Source organism: Vitis vinifera, chromosome 17 (genome assembly GCF_030704535.1).
Source record: "Vitis vinifera cultivar Pinot Noir 40024 chromosome 17, ASM3070453v1".
In the NCBI taxonomy this organism is placed as follows: Eukaryota; Viridiplantae; Streptophyta; class Magnoliopsida; order Vitales; family Vitaceae; genus Vitis; species Vitis vinifera.
In genome coordinates this window covers 3,670,790-3,688,549 of record NC_081821.1, presented here as the reverse complement: position 1 = coordinate 3,688,549, position 17,760 = coordinate 3,670,790, and the positions used below count along the sequence as shown (strand labels likewise).

At 34.0% G+C, this 17,760-nt stretch overlaps 2 protein-coding genes across 2 annotated transcripts; both read left to right on the top strand.

Annotated features, from left to right (window-relative positions):
* Positions 1-6,734: 6,734 nt before the first annotated feature.
* LOC100242382 (protein SAR DEFICIENT 1) lies at positions 6,735-10,511 on the top strand. The gene is made up of 7 exons (XM_002276812.4): positions 6,735-6,888; positions 7,028-7,103; positions 7,194-7,737; positions 8,643-8,803; positions 8,905-9,099; positions 9,221-9,317; positions 10,019-10,511. Exons 1-7 carry the CDS (start codon positions 6,800-6,802, stop codon positions 10,267-10,269), a joined length of 1,413 nt encoding a protein of 470 aa, XP_002276848.1. The 5' UTR covers positions 6,735-6,799; the 3' UTR covers positions 10,270-10,511.
* A 1,529-nt stretch (positions 10,512-12,040) lies between these two features.
* LOC100264668 (protein SAR DEFICIENT 1) lies at positions 12,041-15,519 on the top strand. The gene is made up of 7 exons (XM_002276838.5): positions 12,041-12,214; positions 12,422-12,497; positions 12,636-13,188; positions 14,242-14,402; positions 14,499-14,696; positions 14,791-14,887; positions 15,024-15,519. Exons 1-7 carry the CDS (start codon positions 12,123-12,125, stop codon positions 15,254-15,256), a joined length of 1,410 nt encoding a protein of 469 aa, XP_002276874.1. The 5' UTR covers positions 12,041-12,122; the 3' UTR covers positions 15,257-15,519.
* The last annotated feature ends 2,241 nt before the right edge of the window (positions 15,520-17,760 follow it).

Genomic DNA, 17,760 nt, shown 5'->3' with positions numbered 1-17,760 from the left:
ATGTAATTTGGTAATAAAAAAAATTGAAAAATTTATTTGATAATCAGAAAATTATTTTCTATTTTTTGGTTTTAAAAATAGAAAATATAATATTTTCAACAAATATCTTTTAATTATTTTTACTTATTTTTTGAAAACCATTTAAAAAAATAATTATACAAATATATAAAATGATTAAAAATAAAATACTAGATACAAAAAATAGTTTTAAAATATATTTAAAAACATTAAAAATATGTTAAATATATTTTAAATTTTCAAATAAAATTTTATTTTATAAAACTGTCCTACATAAAATTTTTTCAAAAATTGTTTTTCGGAATTGTTTTAAAACCGGTCATCGAATGGGCCTGATTTTTCCCTCTCTTTTCATAGGATTATTCTTCCAATTCCTAACTTTAGATATATATTTGCCCCAAACGAAATCCTTGATGAGATCAGCCCCGCAGCTTGGGCAAGGGATAAGCAGGAATCAATTCCATCGCTGTTCCAAAGCATGGTCAATTGACCGAATTTTCAAAGGTTTCAATGTCAAGTTGAGAATGGTGGAGATATTTTACAAAAAATAAAAAATAAAAAATCACAAATTAGAAATATATTTCTTTTGTCCATTTTGGATTAAGGGTTTGCCAGGGTGGTTTTCATAATATTTTTTTGGTAACAACACATAAAAATTACTTGTATAAAGAATGAGTCGTGGCTCGTGTTTGAAGATTGACGTAGTAGTTTTAGTAGTATTTTATACTATAAAGATATAATTTTTAAAAGAATTATCTATCAAATATATATTTATAAATCATTCAAAGGATTTGATTTTTTTAAATACTTTCAAATATTTGTAAATATTTCTATCCCACTTCCTAATTGTACCCTAAATGGACTTTACGTACCTTTTACAAAATATAATATATATTTTGAATACGATTAAAAACATTGTGGGATTAGCCACCAATTAAGCCACCGATCTTCCTTAGCTGAACTTTTTGATTTAGAAGAGGAAATGATGGAAGAACAATTGGCTAGAATTTGGTTAACAAGCCCTTGCAGTGATGACAAATTTGGATTCAAAGCACAACTTCAACACAACCAAGCATAGATGGTTTTCTAAATGTGTATATGCTACAAGGGGTTCATAGACATGTTTTGTTCATATAAGAAGCAATAAATTTAGTGAAACCAGGCACGAATGAAAATCAAATGAAGGGATCAGAGACAAGTTATAACTACTAAGAACATATTCCATAAAGATAATTTATAGATACAAAGCTAAATACACTCAAAATTTTACATATGGAATGCTAGGGAGTCTGAAAACTAAATACTTCACACACTCAAAAGTACATTATATCATGCGGAAGCTGGTCCTACTTCCTAATCCTAGTATATGTATAGAGAGCCTGGTAAAAATCAGAAAGGGTTTGATCAGGATTTTTTGGGGCGAAAATCTCCAACATGCACTACCCCTCTTGGCAGCTTTGTTCCTGGATTGCAGTCCACCATATCCCTGGTGGGGAAGCACTGAGATCCATGGTTTCCTCTCATGTGCAGACGAGGTGCCTTCCTCTTCTGCTCTAGCATAGCTTCTAGGAGTTCGAATGCTTCTTTGCCTATTTTCTGAATATCACCATGAGGTGCCATTCTCACACAAGAAACACTTAAGGGCTTTGTATGCTACGATTGAGATGGTTAATACCAATGCTGGTTATGGTCCTCTTTATACTTGAGTCTAGTCCTTCATCCATTGATCATTTCATATCTACTTTTCAAGGTTCTTGCATATCTAGACTTGCTTTATATACATCATCCTATATTCGATACCAACAATAATGCACTCTGAAATAGATGGATTAAGGATCTCCTCTAGATTCTGTCTAATCTGATCAGATAGGATGCCTCTGGCTCCACTTCTCACCAGGAAGTTGTGGATAGAGCAGTTGCCTCTCGAACTTGTATGACCAACATTTGAAAATATTTCATAACGTATTTTTTTTTTAATTTTTATTCTTGAGTAACAAAGATAGAAAAATAGCAAACAATAAATTTTTATTTATTTTTTTATTTATAAGAATCTAATTATTTTTTTTTGGGAAAAATGATTTTTGACTTATTAATTTAAAAAAAATATAAAAAGACCCAAATTTTATATATCATTTTTATCTTTATCCATTTAAAAATATTTTAAAATACATAAATTTTTTCATAAATTAGATAATTATTTCCTTAAATATCTTTTTATTTGATAATATTAAATAAAATTATCAAATTTTTTTTATCATTTTAATTTTAAAGAATAAATTGAGTTTTTCAAAAAATGCATGAAGTGATATGTAATCCTAAGTACACCCATGCATTCATCTTACATATGATTCCTATGATTAAAGGTCTTCTAAAGGTCTTGATTTTGCATTCATTAGGTTCTTTGATTAATTTTCAAATTAATACTTGAAATTCTTTATAATTCAAACCAATTAGTAACTGATTTGTTATCATCAAAACTTGATTAGGAGAATCATTGAGCTAACACAAATCATTATGAAAAGATTCTTCAAGTGATAATTAAAATCTTTTTAATTTCCTAATTTTTAATGGTTTTATATTTTGTATTATATAAATGCACTCATATTCTCATTTTTTTTTATTTAGCAAAATTGAATAAAATTTTTATTAGTTGACACTAATAATAAAATAAAATTTTTAAAAATTAGAAATACAATTAAAGCTAAAATACTTAAAAATTAAATACAATGAAAACCAAAAAAATTTAAAAATTTTTTTTGATTGAAAGTTAATATTTTATTTTTATATTTTTAGTTTTAATTTTTTTAGTTTTAATTATATTTTTAATTTTAAAAATTTATTATTTTATTGATCTCAAATAAATTCTCATGGTAAAAAAAAGAGTCAATTATTGTTATTAACTCAATAAGTAAAAATATACATGTATTTGATTTGAGCCAAAATATGTGCTCTAATGGCACATATTCGATATGATTTGCGTACCAAAGGACATTCAAATCACCCAACTTGACTTAAATCAATGCTAAGGCCCTAGCCATGAGTTTAATTTGTACTTTAGAAACTTATATCAGGTTCAAGGGAAGGAAATGTGCAAGTTGAATCACTTTAGATTTTGAAAGATCAAAAAAATGTTTAATGAGGAAATAAGTGAGTCAAGACTCATGAACCATGAGGAAAGACAAGACGAGGATATCATGAGTTTGGAAGATGAGAAATGACCATTATGCGGTAAGAAAGAAGGTAAGAAAACATAGGAAATGAGGCATGAAGCAAGATTCAGTTGTATGGAAATTTAGAACTCAAAAATCTGATGACAATATATACTTTGACTTTGAGGACAAATTTAGAGCAATTTATGGAATCCATTTAATACATACTATATATCGTTTCGAAGCTTGGGAAGTTATGAGTCCAACGCTTCAAACAATGTGCAAATTGGAGCTAAAATAAAGAAATTATGACCACTTGAAAACAACTACACCAAGTTGAAGGGTCATTTCGAAATGATTTCCAAATCCAACTTATGAATTTGAAATTCACTTCGAAATGACACCAATTTCGAATTCACCTATTGCCACTTTGATGTTTCGCCTCCTCTACCTTGGGAATTGAATTTAGGGCACTCCATCCGCTCTAAGTGGACCCCATACGACTAGAAATCATAATTTTATTATTTTTTAATCATTTTTAGGAAATTATTTTGTAATAAGTGGCTAATGAGAGTGTGCCACAGATTAGGTAATTGATGATATTATATAAACTTTTTTAATTCTAGGTTTTAAGGATTTTGAATTTTTTTTTTCATAGAGTTTGACATTGAAAGTGGAAGAAGACAAAAATTTTAGTTAGTTTTTTTTTTCTTTATTAAATATGTTGTTTTAGGTTCTTTTGATTCAATTTATGGATTTTTACCATATTATGGATTATGAATGTGACATCATCCCCATGAGAGGCTAAGAGCCAATTTGGGGCTTGAAATATGAAAACCTAAGAGCTAGGGAACCTATAGGGACAATTGATAAATTATTATAACAATGAGATTAATTATTGGTTGAGTGATAATTTATCAATTTTTTTAAATTCTATCTTTGTGAGTTAGTTTAAGTAATGATACCATAGGTTATTACCCGATACTAGTGATTCTCGGTAATTCTTGATCATTAGTTATCCTCGTCTTCCCTATTGTTATTTGCCCCAAAACAAAGCTAGAAGGAGTAGGAAATGTTAAAAACCAAATCTTAAACTAATAATCAATCTCATTCATTTGATGATTTTATGAATATGTTTTAAAAAGGAAAAATTAGGTTTCAGATGCAATTTTGAGTTATAGAACTCACCTTGATCGCGAGCGGCCAAGGATTCCAAAACCCTAAGATCATATTACTCAAAAGATCTTTGTTTTCTCTAATTTCTATACCTTAAGTTCGATTGTGGAAAGCCCTAAATTTGAATCAATTGAATTTAAAATCAATATGCATTTTGTTATTAATTTAATTTCTTTTACTTAGTTTCACATTATTCACATATTGATTTTCACTTTAGGATTTAAACAAAAACAATTCATTATTCTAGTATTGACAATTTCCATAAGCTAGTTCTTGAGGACGATACCTGAAGTATTACAAAAGCTGTAGTGACTCTTTTTCTAATTTTGGTACAATAGAGAAGTTCAGTTAGTATTTTAAAATATTATTAAATGAATGAAGATAAAATTAATTTATAAAATTTGAGGTTTTTATTTTTATTTTTTATTTTTAATATTGCTTTAACTATGTTCAAAGATAATGGAAAGCTATAATAAAAATAAATTTTAAGGAATTTTGATTTAAGGTCAAAATTTCATATTCCATGCATCTAGAAATTTAATTTCTATTTCCAATTCTAAATGCCAAAAAATCAAACACATGGTGATGATCTAATCCAATGCATGTAATGATTCTAAATTAATTGATTACTACTATTGAATTTAATTTTATGTGCTGTTGGATGGTAATCATAGAACAAGGTGTGTCATCCAACCAGGAGTCTAGGATTGTGGGTGGCCCCAACTGCCTACTTTTATGCCGATTGTTACATATAGAAAAACCATAAAAGCGTTACGCGCTGCCTGCTTTTATAAAGCAAATAAATCTTTGGTGGGTGTGAACCTATTTGTTCCAATAAAATATGGGTGCCGTGTTCTCGATGAGACATCCCATCCTAACCTTAATTTCTTAAATGAATATGTATTTGTCATAAATTGTTCCTTTGTCCCAAGTTACACTTCAATAAACGACTAAAATCATTAGATAGAGTTCATGACATTATTAGAATGGCCCATTTCCACTTACATTATTATAGTGCCAAATAGGATGACCATCACAGCAACATAAAATAAAGGTAGCTAGACCCATCAACTCTCCTTGATCATAACGAGAACCTTGTTGGATGGTAGCGTGTGTGCATGAAGGCATGATGGGTGTGTCTGGGCCCTCTTGGCCATAAATAAATAGGACAAGAATTCAGAGGGCTTACGCGTCTGAATAACGCGTCGGCCTTGGCCAGAGAAATTGGGACCCGGAAACAGTGTAAAGTGGAAGTGCTTAATTGTGGTAGTTAGCCTTTGGCCCCGCAAGCGTTACTTCCCAAAGTTGTGGGCGCTTCTTCCTCAAGCTCAGCTTTTGATTTGTCAAATGTCGCCAGGCGTAGATTCAAGGAAGGGCGAATGTGTTGCAGGTGACAATACAAAGAAAGGGTAGTTGAGGCTATTTTAACATCTATCAATAACAAGTTAACTGCATCTATGTATTGTCTTGGACACGTGATTTTCATATCGTTTTCCTGTGCTCCATTTTCAATAATGAAAATATTGTTTACTAAATATGTTTCTTAAGTCTTGACTTAATCATGATTTGGAATGCACTGCAAATTAATAGTAACTAAACAAGAACTTAAAGATGCTGAATAAGATGAAACAACCTCCAGCGTTTACAATAATTATTGGTAATGGTTATTTGAAGACAGCATCATGGGTGGAATACATTTAGTGATTGAGAAGCACTAGTAAATTCCTTGGAATCATTCCAACTACTACTTGTAAATTTCCTTCCTACTTTAAAGGAAGGTGCAGCACCATCAGTAATGTGGATTAACCATCTTTAAAGAACTCATCAAGAATAGATCTTGGCCAATAGCCAGTTTAATTCATGGGTTATATCTTTCTTGATTTGGAAGCCAATCAATTAGATAATTGTTTTTTTTTGGCAGGCATTATGATGTGATTCTCTTTAATGGGATTGTTAATGTGGAATTTTACAATATAGAAAAGATGTTTGACACGAGCCATACGGCCATTTGCTTTTGGTACTTTCTCTGCAAGTAACGACTTGACCAAATAGAATAATCAGACCATTTTATATACAGTAGAGGAAACCGTGTGACCGATGCTGATACATTGTTGTGTGCCCTACTGAATTTAAAGCAGATTACGGAAGGATCTAAGGGTTCGCATTGATTGATGATTCCCCTTTAAATGCATCTCAGCCGTCTGATTTCCGCGGAGGGTGGGTTGACTTCTAGTTTGACGTCGAAGTCGTTATGTCATTCTTGTCCACATGCCTCTGCTACCCAGATGTTTCCTTCCTCATTCGGTGAAGCTTCTTTTTATGGTTAATTTTTGCAGTAATAATAAAATTTTATACCTATGAATGGCTTTATATAAATAGGCGAAAAGGTCTGGCTTTCTAATCCCTGCTTCAACTCTTTCAATCTGGTGACTCCATTTGTCTTTTAAGCAGGATTAATGGCAGCTAAACGGTTTCACGAAGAATCGGGTTCTGACCCAGATCAACCTGACGAAAAGCGGATCAGGGGGAGGCCTTCTCTGATGTCGTATGTGTTAGAATTCTATCCAATATCATGCTTGTTCATTTTTTCTTATCAATGTAAACTCAAACCCCAGTTTTTGTGGTGCAGTAAGGTCTATTTGATTAATGATTCTTACTTTGCAATGATTTTTCTCCCTTGACAGAGTATTTGGAGAAGTTCTTACGGGGAATTTCGTGGAGAACTTCTGCACGACCTTGGAGCCAATGCTCAGAAAAGTGGTATATATGATTTACGAAATCTGTTAAAACTAACATAAATAAAAGAAAACTTGTTTGATTTATTTGTCTATTTCTTTTTTGTATTCTCAGGTGGTTGAAGAGGTGGAGAAGGGAATTCGCAAGTGCCGCTTCACCAAGTCTCCTTCTTTTCGAATCCAAGCACCAGAACCATCAACCATGCGGCTGACTTTCACTAAGAACCTTTCACTTCCTATATTCACGGGGACCAAGATTGTGAATGATGAAAACAAACCTCTTCAACTCATTATTGAGGACACAAGTGGTGATAATCAAAATATTCTGAGAGCTTTATCTCATTCTTTCAAAGTAGAGATAATTGTTCTCGACGGTGACTTTCCTGGAGGAGACCGTGAGAACTGGTCCACCGAAGAATTCGATAACAGTATCGTGAAGGAGAGGGCCGGAAAGCGCCCGTTGCTGGCCGGAGATGTGCTTGTCACTATGAGGGGTGGGGCTGCGGTGATCGGAGACATTGAGTTTACTGATAATTCGAGCTGGATTCGTAGCAGAAACTTCAGGCTTGGTGCAAGAGTTGTTCCTGATAGCTGCAAGGAATTTAGGATTCGTGAAGCCATTACAGAAGCCTTTGTGGTCAAAGACCACCGTGGAGAGTGTAAGTCTGAATTTCTTTTAATTCTAGTACTTTTCATAATGGATAATCTAGTTAAGATCCAGTAATGATCTCTAAATTCCAACTGTGCTAGTTCTGGTACTTCGATCTGGCCAAGGATTTCATGCTTTTATTGATTATAGTACTTTAGTTGTCTGCAGATTAATTAGTTTCCTTTTGTTTAATGTGGGCTGATGATAGAAAATCTTATCAACTTCAATCATATATTACAAAACAATAAGACAAATCTAGGTTATGAGTCAAACCTATATATCGATAAAACCAACCCAAGCCCCACTATGCTAATGTTTTTATAGGGGGCAAATATATTTGGACAATATTCTAGGTTTTGTTTCTATCATTAATTTGCTTTAAGGCAACGAGGATAATTCACTTCTGATGAAAATGAAAAATGATGTTTTAATATTGTGGTAGGTAAGATTCCAGTTCGGAAAAGCGACCAGTCTAAGTTTTAAATTCTCTTGTTCTAGGAAAAAGCATAAGAGAACGACTCTTCTGAACTGGCAATTTTTTTTTGGCTCTCCTAGTGGACAAATGACAGCAAATTGATTTGGGGTGGACCTGCAGGTACACTAAGGTCCCATGTCTTTGATTAAATGAACCCATTGCACTTGAATGTAATGGGACCAGACCAGGGGTTTCTCTCGTCATTCAGAAAAAGTTATTTTCCTTTGTCCTCCCAACCTGCATATACTACTTACAGTCAACAAATAGCTTTACTTGGCTTATATATGGTACTTGTAATAAGTTTCTCCTTAACAAAAAGGCTCCAGCTTCATTCTTTTTTTCTTAGTACTTCACTAAATGCATGCTTTGTTCTCGAGCTTATAACAATTCAATTTCTCAAACGAACTATCTGGTAATTATGCTTTTTCCTCTTTATTCAGTGTACAAGAAGCACTATCCACCAATGCTGGATGATGAAGTATGGCGTCTTGAGAAGATTGGAAAAGATGGGGCTTTTCACAAGAAGCTAGCCTCGATAAACGTCAACAGTGTGCAAGACTTCTTGAAGCTGTCAATCGTTGATCCAGCCAAACTAAAAAATGCATGTTTCCTCTCTCTGATCATGTTCCGATATTAGTGTTGTTATGAAAGAATTAACTGGCTTTCTTACCAATATTTTCTGATTATTAATTTTTGCAACAGATATTAGGTGTTGGGATGTCAGACAGAATGTGGGAATCAACCATAAAGCATGCAAGAACATGCATGATAGGAAACAAACTGTATATTTACCGTGGATCCCATTTCACCATGACCTTGAATCCTATATGTACGGTTGTTAAGGTTAAGATTAATGGGCAGACATATGCTACTCCTCAAGAACTATCCTCTATTAGGGTATGAATTTCACATAATTTCTTGTTCAATCTTTATGCTCAATATCAATTCTAGTATCCTTTCATTTAAATTTTCTTTTTTTTTTTTCTTTCGAATATTAATTGTTTGTTTTCATTTGCAGACCTATCTCGAGGAGTTGGTTCGACAAGCATACGCTAATTGGGATTCATTAGAAGTTGTTGACGAAGTCCTGAATGAGACTGCTCTCCTAACTCAAGGTATTTGATACGTCAATAATTTCTTGACAAGTAATTCCTATATATTGCAACATGTACATGCTCAAAACAAAGGCAAGTCAACTCAAGACTATTTGATTAGCTTGAATCAGCCATCTCTCAATTTCAATCACCAATTGGGTCTGCTGCTTCAGTTGAACTTTTACTTGAGTCAATAACTTAAAACAGATTTATTGATTAAATTACCCTATTTTAGTCAGACTACTGATTATGAACTCTTATTATTTACAATATTTTTTCCCCTTAAGATCTGAGGACTGTTTAGTTCTCAAGGAAGGGAAAAAGAAAAAAGAAGCAAAGGAAAAAAACACAAATTTACATGTTTAGACCCAATAAAATCCTCTCTTTGTTTTTGTTTTATTTTCTTCATCGATCTTCCTATTTTTTAGAACAGCTTTTTGCGATGGTCATTATTTCAAGGTTCAAACATGTATAACCCTAGCGCCCTAGTCTTTTTCTCCATCTTTGGTTGACACCTTGATGGTGATCAACTTCTGTTCCTGTTTTCTTTGCAGTTAAATTATGTCATGGCCATCAAACCACTGGCTGATCTTGGTGTAGCCTTTCGGATTAGATACTACATGCATCTAGTCTCATATTTAGGACCTCAAATAGGGAGTTCCAATAGCCCTTTTGTGTCTGTTACCAATATAGAGAACTAACATATGCTTGAAAAATTACAGGTGAGCAGATAGTGGAGCAATATCCCAATCATGAGGTGACCATGGCAATACCATTTCAGCAACTTGGGAACCCAGCTGATACAAGTATGGGGGTGGGGTACACAGATGTAGGATGTAGCCATTGGCAGATGAATCCTTTATACCATGGCATACCATTTGATCATAGCAGCGTCCACTGTTACATCACACGCTCATCATCAGAAGGGGATGGAACATCTTCTTCAGGGGCGCCTTTTCCAAATGGAAGTTGATGGAATATCATTATCCAACAATCTTGGAGTTAATGAATGTCGTCTGGGGCAGAATCCTCTCGTTGCTGCCCAGGGTGAAATCTTGTGGTGGCTTTGGTACTGAGATGTGATTTAAATGCTGTCCTTGTAAATGGTAAAAGAGAAGCAAAGCTAGGAAAATAATAGAAAAAGGAGTATTGTGAATTTTGTTCGACTGTTCCACAAATTTCATATGAATACATTCCGCCAATTTTCTCTTTCAACATCATAGAGTAACCTTATCAAATAAATGGTCTTGTAATGGTCCTCGTTATTTTTCTTATCATTGACATACTAATTAATTTGTTTTCAATTCATGTCAAATAAAATAGAAAATTTCCATTTTTGAGAAAAAGGTGAATAGATGATATATTATTTTTGGTAAGGAATGTCGTCGTATAATATTTCATTGTTAGGTAGACAAAGACATTATTAATTTCATAAATGAATATCTACTTAAGGTTTGTTTGGATGCATGCATTTCCTATTTTTTATTTTTAATATTAGAAAATAGTATGAACTTTTATATATAAAAAAACAGAACTTCTCTCATACTCATATCCTATACAACAAAGCATACAGAGATTAACTATTTGGAAAAATGTAGCTACCAGTCTGGTGATCACAAGCTTTTTTCATTATTGATACCTTAATAACATCCTCACCTTAGCACTCCCAAGTTGGCCTATAGATGGCCCCCTTATCCGGTTTGAGGGGGACCCCAACTTCAAATCACATGACAACTTGAAGGGTCATTGTTAAGGACATGGAGCATATGGCACCAGCCGCCTGCAGGTTTAGATGATGGCCAATGGCATAGGCGGCTAGCAGTATATTTAGACCTCGGCCAATTTGGCTTAATTAAATTAGCTCAGAAATAACCACCTTAATAGACCAGAAAAACAGTAACAAAAAGCTATAAAATCACCAAATGACAAGTTACTAGTCTCCAAGAGTAGTACAATTAAATAAATTTGACATTCCAATCTCTAGTTAAATGAATCAAATCAACTATACCTAAAAGATGACTCAACAAAATAGACTGAAACATAAACTCCTCTCACATCATCCTCTGGCCAGATATAAGAATTTTGATCAAGACTTCGATTTTTAAGGCAATGATCAGGGCTTCCAATTGGAGGTGAAATAGGGTTTAGGATTTGAATGATGAGTTGATTGCTTAGGGGTTTAGGGCTTCAAGGGATGAATCAAGGATAGTTGGAACATGTTTTCTAATACATTTAGAGGGTTGGAGTGATTATTTTAATCCAAAAAATTTATATTTGTACAAGGTTTTTAAGCTTTCACTTCCTAGATTGCGTTCACGGATAAATTTTATAGAAAAAATCATTATAATATTTCAAAATAATGAAGAAAGTCTTAGAGGGGATACAAATATTTAAAATATAGCACGAAAAACTTGAAAACAAAGGGACCTTGGACAAAGACGGTTCTTACATGTTCCTTAAATTAAGATCTTTAAGAGGATTGTTAGATCAAATTTACTCTTTGGATCGATATAGTTGCCTCTTGAATACATGTCAGCCATTTGACTACCAAATATAGCTCGTGAGCTCACCACCCACCAGTCAGAAAGAAAGAGAGAATTTTGACCTTTTAGAGTATATGGACGTGAAGTCATTGCATCATTCTATGGTCAGCGTGAATACCTCCTTCGAAGGTGATTCCTCATTGATTCCAAGAAGCTTCTCTTCCATACATTTTCTAATATAAAAGGCCAAAGCTCGGATCATCTCCAACTCTCTCCTTCTCTAGCTATTTCTCTATTGGTTTGCTTATATACAGCTAATTCTCTGAGTTTAATTTCTTGAAAGATGGCAGCTAAACGGCTTTTTGATGAAATGGAACCTGACGCGGATCAACGGAGGATCGGCAGATCGATTAGAACTAGGCCGTTTTTTGCTTCGTATGTGTTATAATTTAATCCAATAAATGTTTCCATTTTCCTCTCTATCTTTGTTTTGTGCGATCAATTTGTAGACCTTGAGGCACTCTTCAGGCATGCTTTTTTTGTCCTTGTGTAAAGCTGAAAGAATTGATTTGTGATATTGCAGTACTGGCTATGTGAATTGACTCTTACTAACTTGCAGTGATTCTCTCTCTTGATGAACAGTATAATTGGAGAGACTTTTAGGGGGAATTCCTGGCAGAACATCTGTACGGCCTTGGAACCAATGCTTAGAAGAGTGGTATAACATATATCAAAAGCCCAAAACCCTAAAACCCCCTATTATAATTAAGTGAATTTTTATTATGGTAATACCAACATATATGTCATGTATCTTATTGTTGAATCGCTCCTAAATTTTTCGTTCCTATACTTTCAGGTGAATGAAGAGGTGGAACGTGGGTTAGTACGTGGTGCTCGCTCTTTGACTTGGTCTCCATCCTTGAGAATCCATGGGCCAGAACCATCAAACTTGCAGCTGATTTTCAGTAAAAATCTGTCGCTTCCTATATTCACTGGGGCCAAGATTAGAGATGCTGAAAACAACCCACTCCTACTCTGTATAGTGGACAAAAGTGGTGATGAAGCAGTTCAAACAACTCTTCCATATCCTATCCAACTGGACATCGTAGTTCTTGATGGAGACTTTCCTCACGGGGAGCTCACTAACAGTACCTGGTCCATGGAAGAATTTAATAACAGTATTGTGAAGGAGAGAACCGGGAAGCGACCACTGCTTGTTGGAGATGTGCTTGTCACCATGAGGGATGGGTTTGCAGTGGTAGGAGATATTGAGTTTACCGATAACTCGCACTGGATTCGTGGGAGGAAGTTCAGACTTGGTGCAAGAGTTGTTCCGGGCAGCTGCCATGGTGTTAGGATACTTGAAGCCTTTACAGAACCCTTTGCTGTTAGAGATCACCGTGGGGAGTGTAAGTGTCTTTTAATTTTGTTACTTGTTGATCTCTGGAGAGCCTAAATTTCATGATATATATGCATAAATTTTCACATTACAGGTTCTGGTTCTTTGTTCTGGCCATTCACTTCATTAAATTCGTTGTGAAAATTTTATTTTATTTATTCTAATTGTGGGGCTAGTGATAGTCTGATAGATGCTTGATCTTACCATCTTCAATACATTACAAAGACAAGAAGACAAAGGTCATACCCTATCTATTGATATGTATAGTACTGGAAATTAACCAGTGATGCAACCTAATGGTAATAGGATAATTCACTTGTGACAGACTGTCGCTTTAAGACCAGTTGTAACTTGTAGTCACCATTAATTTTTCTGTCTAGTGGTATTTCTTTAACTCATATTTTAGAAAGCTATAGCAACTACTTCAAGAAAGGAACTAGTCTAAACAACAAATTCTGTTATAGCCACAAATTAAAAGCAACCCCCATCCTCACTCCCTAAAAAACATGGTGAACCAGGACCACCAAGGGTAGGATCTCTGATTGCAGTTCAATGTAATGGGATCAAGGGCTCTCATTTCATTCAGAAAGGCAATTTTCTTTTGTCCCCCCATGCCATATATCTTAATATATACCAGTTGGAAAAAACAAAACCTTCCACTGTTTGCTTAGGTTAGTTCTTGTTTATTAATGTTTGAGAAGGATGCCCTAGCATACGTAGGTTCCAGCTGTAATTGAGCCTTATCTATCTATCTACCTATATAAAAATCACACAATATAAACCTCACTACACATGATGTCATTTTTCTGTCAGAGGAATGACATTGGGGGTTAGGGCACACAATTACAATATTAAAATAATACCTAACCTAGCCTAGTTAGATTATTGCAAGCATTAATCTCGTTATAGTAAAGGTTGGGCATTTTTTTTTTTGGGGAGTTCGATTAGAATTTCAGTGCCCTTTATTTCATAAAATTAATGCTTTAACCTCAAACACCAAACACAGTGACATTTTCTTATAGATAGAGTAACCTTTCTTTTGGCTTTCTATATATACAAACAGTGTACAGAAAACACCATCCACCTATGCTGAATGACGATGTTTGGCGTCTAGAAAATATTAGTAAAGATGGAGCTTTCCACAAGAGGCTAGCCTTCAAGCATATTAACACGGTGCAAGAGTTCTTGAAGCTGTTCATTGTTGATCCAGCCAAACTTAGACGCGTATGCCCCCTCCTCCTGCTAAAATTCTTCACATATTATCAGATGAGTTTTTCACAGAAAAGTAATTTTTGTTACTCTTATATAATTCTGCAACAGATATTAGGTGCTGGGATGTCAGACAAGAAGTGGGAAGCAGTAATAAAGCATGCAAGCACATGCTTAATGGGTAACAAAGTGCATATTTTCCATGGACCACACTATACTGTAACCTTGAATCCAATATGTCAGCTCGTCAGAGCTGTGATCAATGGGCAGATTTATGCTAATAATCAAGAACTATCCAGTATTAACCAGGTATTGGTTTCACTACATTTCTTACAGCTACTGTGCCGCATAGATTAATTCTGTTATTATTCATTTATCACATTCATGGTGTTGGCATTTGCAGGCCTATGTAAAGAGTTTGGTTAGAGAAGCATATATAAATTGGAATTCTTTAGAAGAGGTTGATGAACTTTTGAGTGAGACTGCCCTACTAACACAAGGTATTTAATTCTAGTTACAACTCATGTATATGCCACTATGTACAATTTAAAAACAAGGCAAGTCAATCAGGGGGTAGTTGATTTGCTTGGCTCAGTAATTTCAATTGCTAACGTATGTGTGCTTGAAAAATTATAGGTGATCCACGGGAGCAGTGTCCCAATCACCATCAGACCATGGAAAGACCTTTTCAGCAACTTGGGTACCTCCCAGATAAAGCTACGGACATCATTTATTCAGATGTGGGGAGCAGCAATTGGCCAACAAATCCTACTTATCATGGCACACTGATTGATAGTGGCATCGGCTATTACATCATGGACTCAACGGTGGATGGTGATTTAGAACCTTCTAAGCATTTCCCATGTTGAAGTTGATGGAAGATTATGTCTTGACATCTCTTGAATATGAATGCATGAAGAATTCTGAGTCTCAGTTGCTGGACAAGGGTGAAATGTTGAGGCTTTGGGGCAGGGAGATATGCTTAATTCAAGCATATAGTTCCTAGTCATTCTGCCAGGCTTGTGCACTTATCTTTTCCATCTTTATAAAAAAAATAAAAAAATCTATGGGCGCATGTACATTCTTTTGTCCATAAATAAATTTACATAAAGCAACTGGTGAGGTTAATCCATTTCAAAGGTTTTCAAATTTGGATGCAGGTGGTCCAGGTAAAAGTCAGTGTGATATTCAGATCACCTTGATGAGAGTATGGCTTGGATATGAATAGTCAGGGCCCATAAAAGTACATGAAGAAAACAATGAAAAAGAAAAAGAAAAAGAAAAACCTTTAAATCTCTTTGGTCAATCTTGGCGTCCCATTATATACTGGTTAATTTGAAGAGAAGGTTGAGTACAGGGTCATGACCAGAACAGTGGTTCTATTTTAGGATAACATTTATTATGTGACATGCCTGCCCTTTATATTATTGTTTGATATATTATTTTGCAAATACTAATCATTTTGTTGGGGGAAAAAATAGCACTCTTTCTGGCGATTAAGCAGTTAAAAGCTGAGTCTTGTGAATGTGTCAATAAATCAAATCCTTATCAATGAGCTGTTTTCCTTCACTTGCACTCCCAAGTCCCAACTTGGGCTATGGTCGACTCTGCTGTCGATTTCAATTAACGTGAAGGACCTCCCTATCCTACTTAAAGGGGTCTACAGGTCATATAAGTACATGTTCTATCACTTTCTTGCAAGCACAGCTGGGCCCATTAAATATTCACACAGGACAAAATCTCTCTACACCAGAGAAACTATCTTCTTCTCCTATGGTTAGTTTCCATCAAGACAGGGTTGCCATCTTTTATGAAAGGATTGAGGATCCAAGCCTTAAATCGAAATCGAGTGCCAAAGTGAAGGTAGATATTACCATGTACATCCTCTTACCAAGCCACGTGTTCCAAGACAGAAAGGCTGTGCTTGGTAAATAGTTTTTTGTTTCTAATGTTTAAAACATTTTAATAAACCGAAAGCCTGGAAACATTTTGTGATGAAATACACGGGTAAGGATGATTTTATATTGTTATGGGTACTATATGTACTTAGTGAACCAATGGAGCCAACATAAGCCTACATCCCACCTAAGGGGAAAGTATATTGACTTCTCTAAATTTGGGGCGGCCATCATATTAGACTGATAACTAAGGAGCCTTCCTGCAAGGAAGAGCATAGGAACGATTTTTCAAACCTCAGTGAGGTTATGCCTTCCTCCTTCCTTCTAGCCATCTTCCCCCTACGCTAAATCCAATTCGCCAGTGGGGCTCCAAAATCTAGCATTCACCTACCAACAAGTGTTATAACTAGATACATAATTCCCTTATTCTATTAAATTATAAAAAAAATAAAAAAAATCAAATATAAATTTTTTTAGGTAAATATTTATTCATTATCAAATTCTTCATCTTTATATTAAAGAGTAAAGAGGATAAATATATTGAAGAGACACATAAGAAGAAAGATTTAGGGAGTAGCTTCAAATTTCCTTCCATTTTTTTTCCTTTTCCCAGTATCTTTTTTTTCAAACTCTGGTAGCCAAACTAATTGGCAGTTTAAAGAAGTCAGCTAATTTAGATCACACCCCACTAGAAGAATACTACTAGGACTGAATTTCTCCTTCCATTAATTATATTGTAGATATTTTTGTTGATTTTTATCTAATATCGCTTTTCCTAAAATAGAATATACCAAATGGAATCCATTCCACGACATTAATAAAAGCAAAATTTATGGTTGTACCAAACTTTTTGTCTTTTCCTAGAGATTTCTTGTCGAATAATTATGACTTTCCCTTCTATCATCAATAAGGGTTCATTGAAAAATGAAAATATAGAGCCAATTGACCAATATCAATCATGAATTGACCATGTAATTTAATCATAGTATAAATCAAGTAAGTTAATTATTTACATATATTATTATAGAATTGATATATCATATAATTAAATATTGTTTATAACCTATAAAAGATAAATAACAATTTTTGTTCTATATGTAGGATACTATGTATTAAATTGACATTAATATCGCTATCATTAAAATGGAATCCCCAGTAACTTTTTTTACAAAGAAATGGTTCCGTTATTATTTTACTTCAATTTATTTAGTCTGACATTATAAGAGATGAATTTGTTAATAAGTGATATTATTCAAACTTATTTATATTTTAAAGTCACAAACCTTTTTAACATTTTTTTTCCTCTAAATGTTTTAAACTTCAATTTAATGGTAACTCCTTCAAAAGGATTTCATGTCTTTTTTAATGTAAATAGTACAAGAAGAGTTCTTTAAAAAAAAAAACAATAATTTCGAGGATAAAGAAAGAAGATTTTGTAGGAAGAGGAAAAGGAAAGAAAATGATCATTTGGGAGA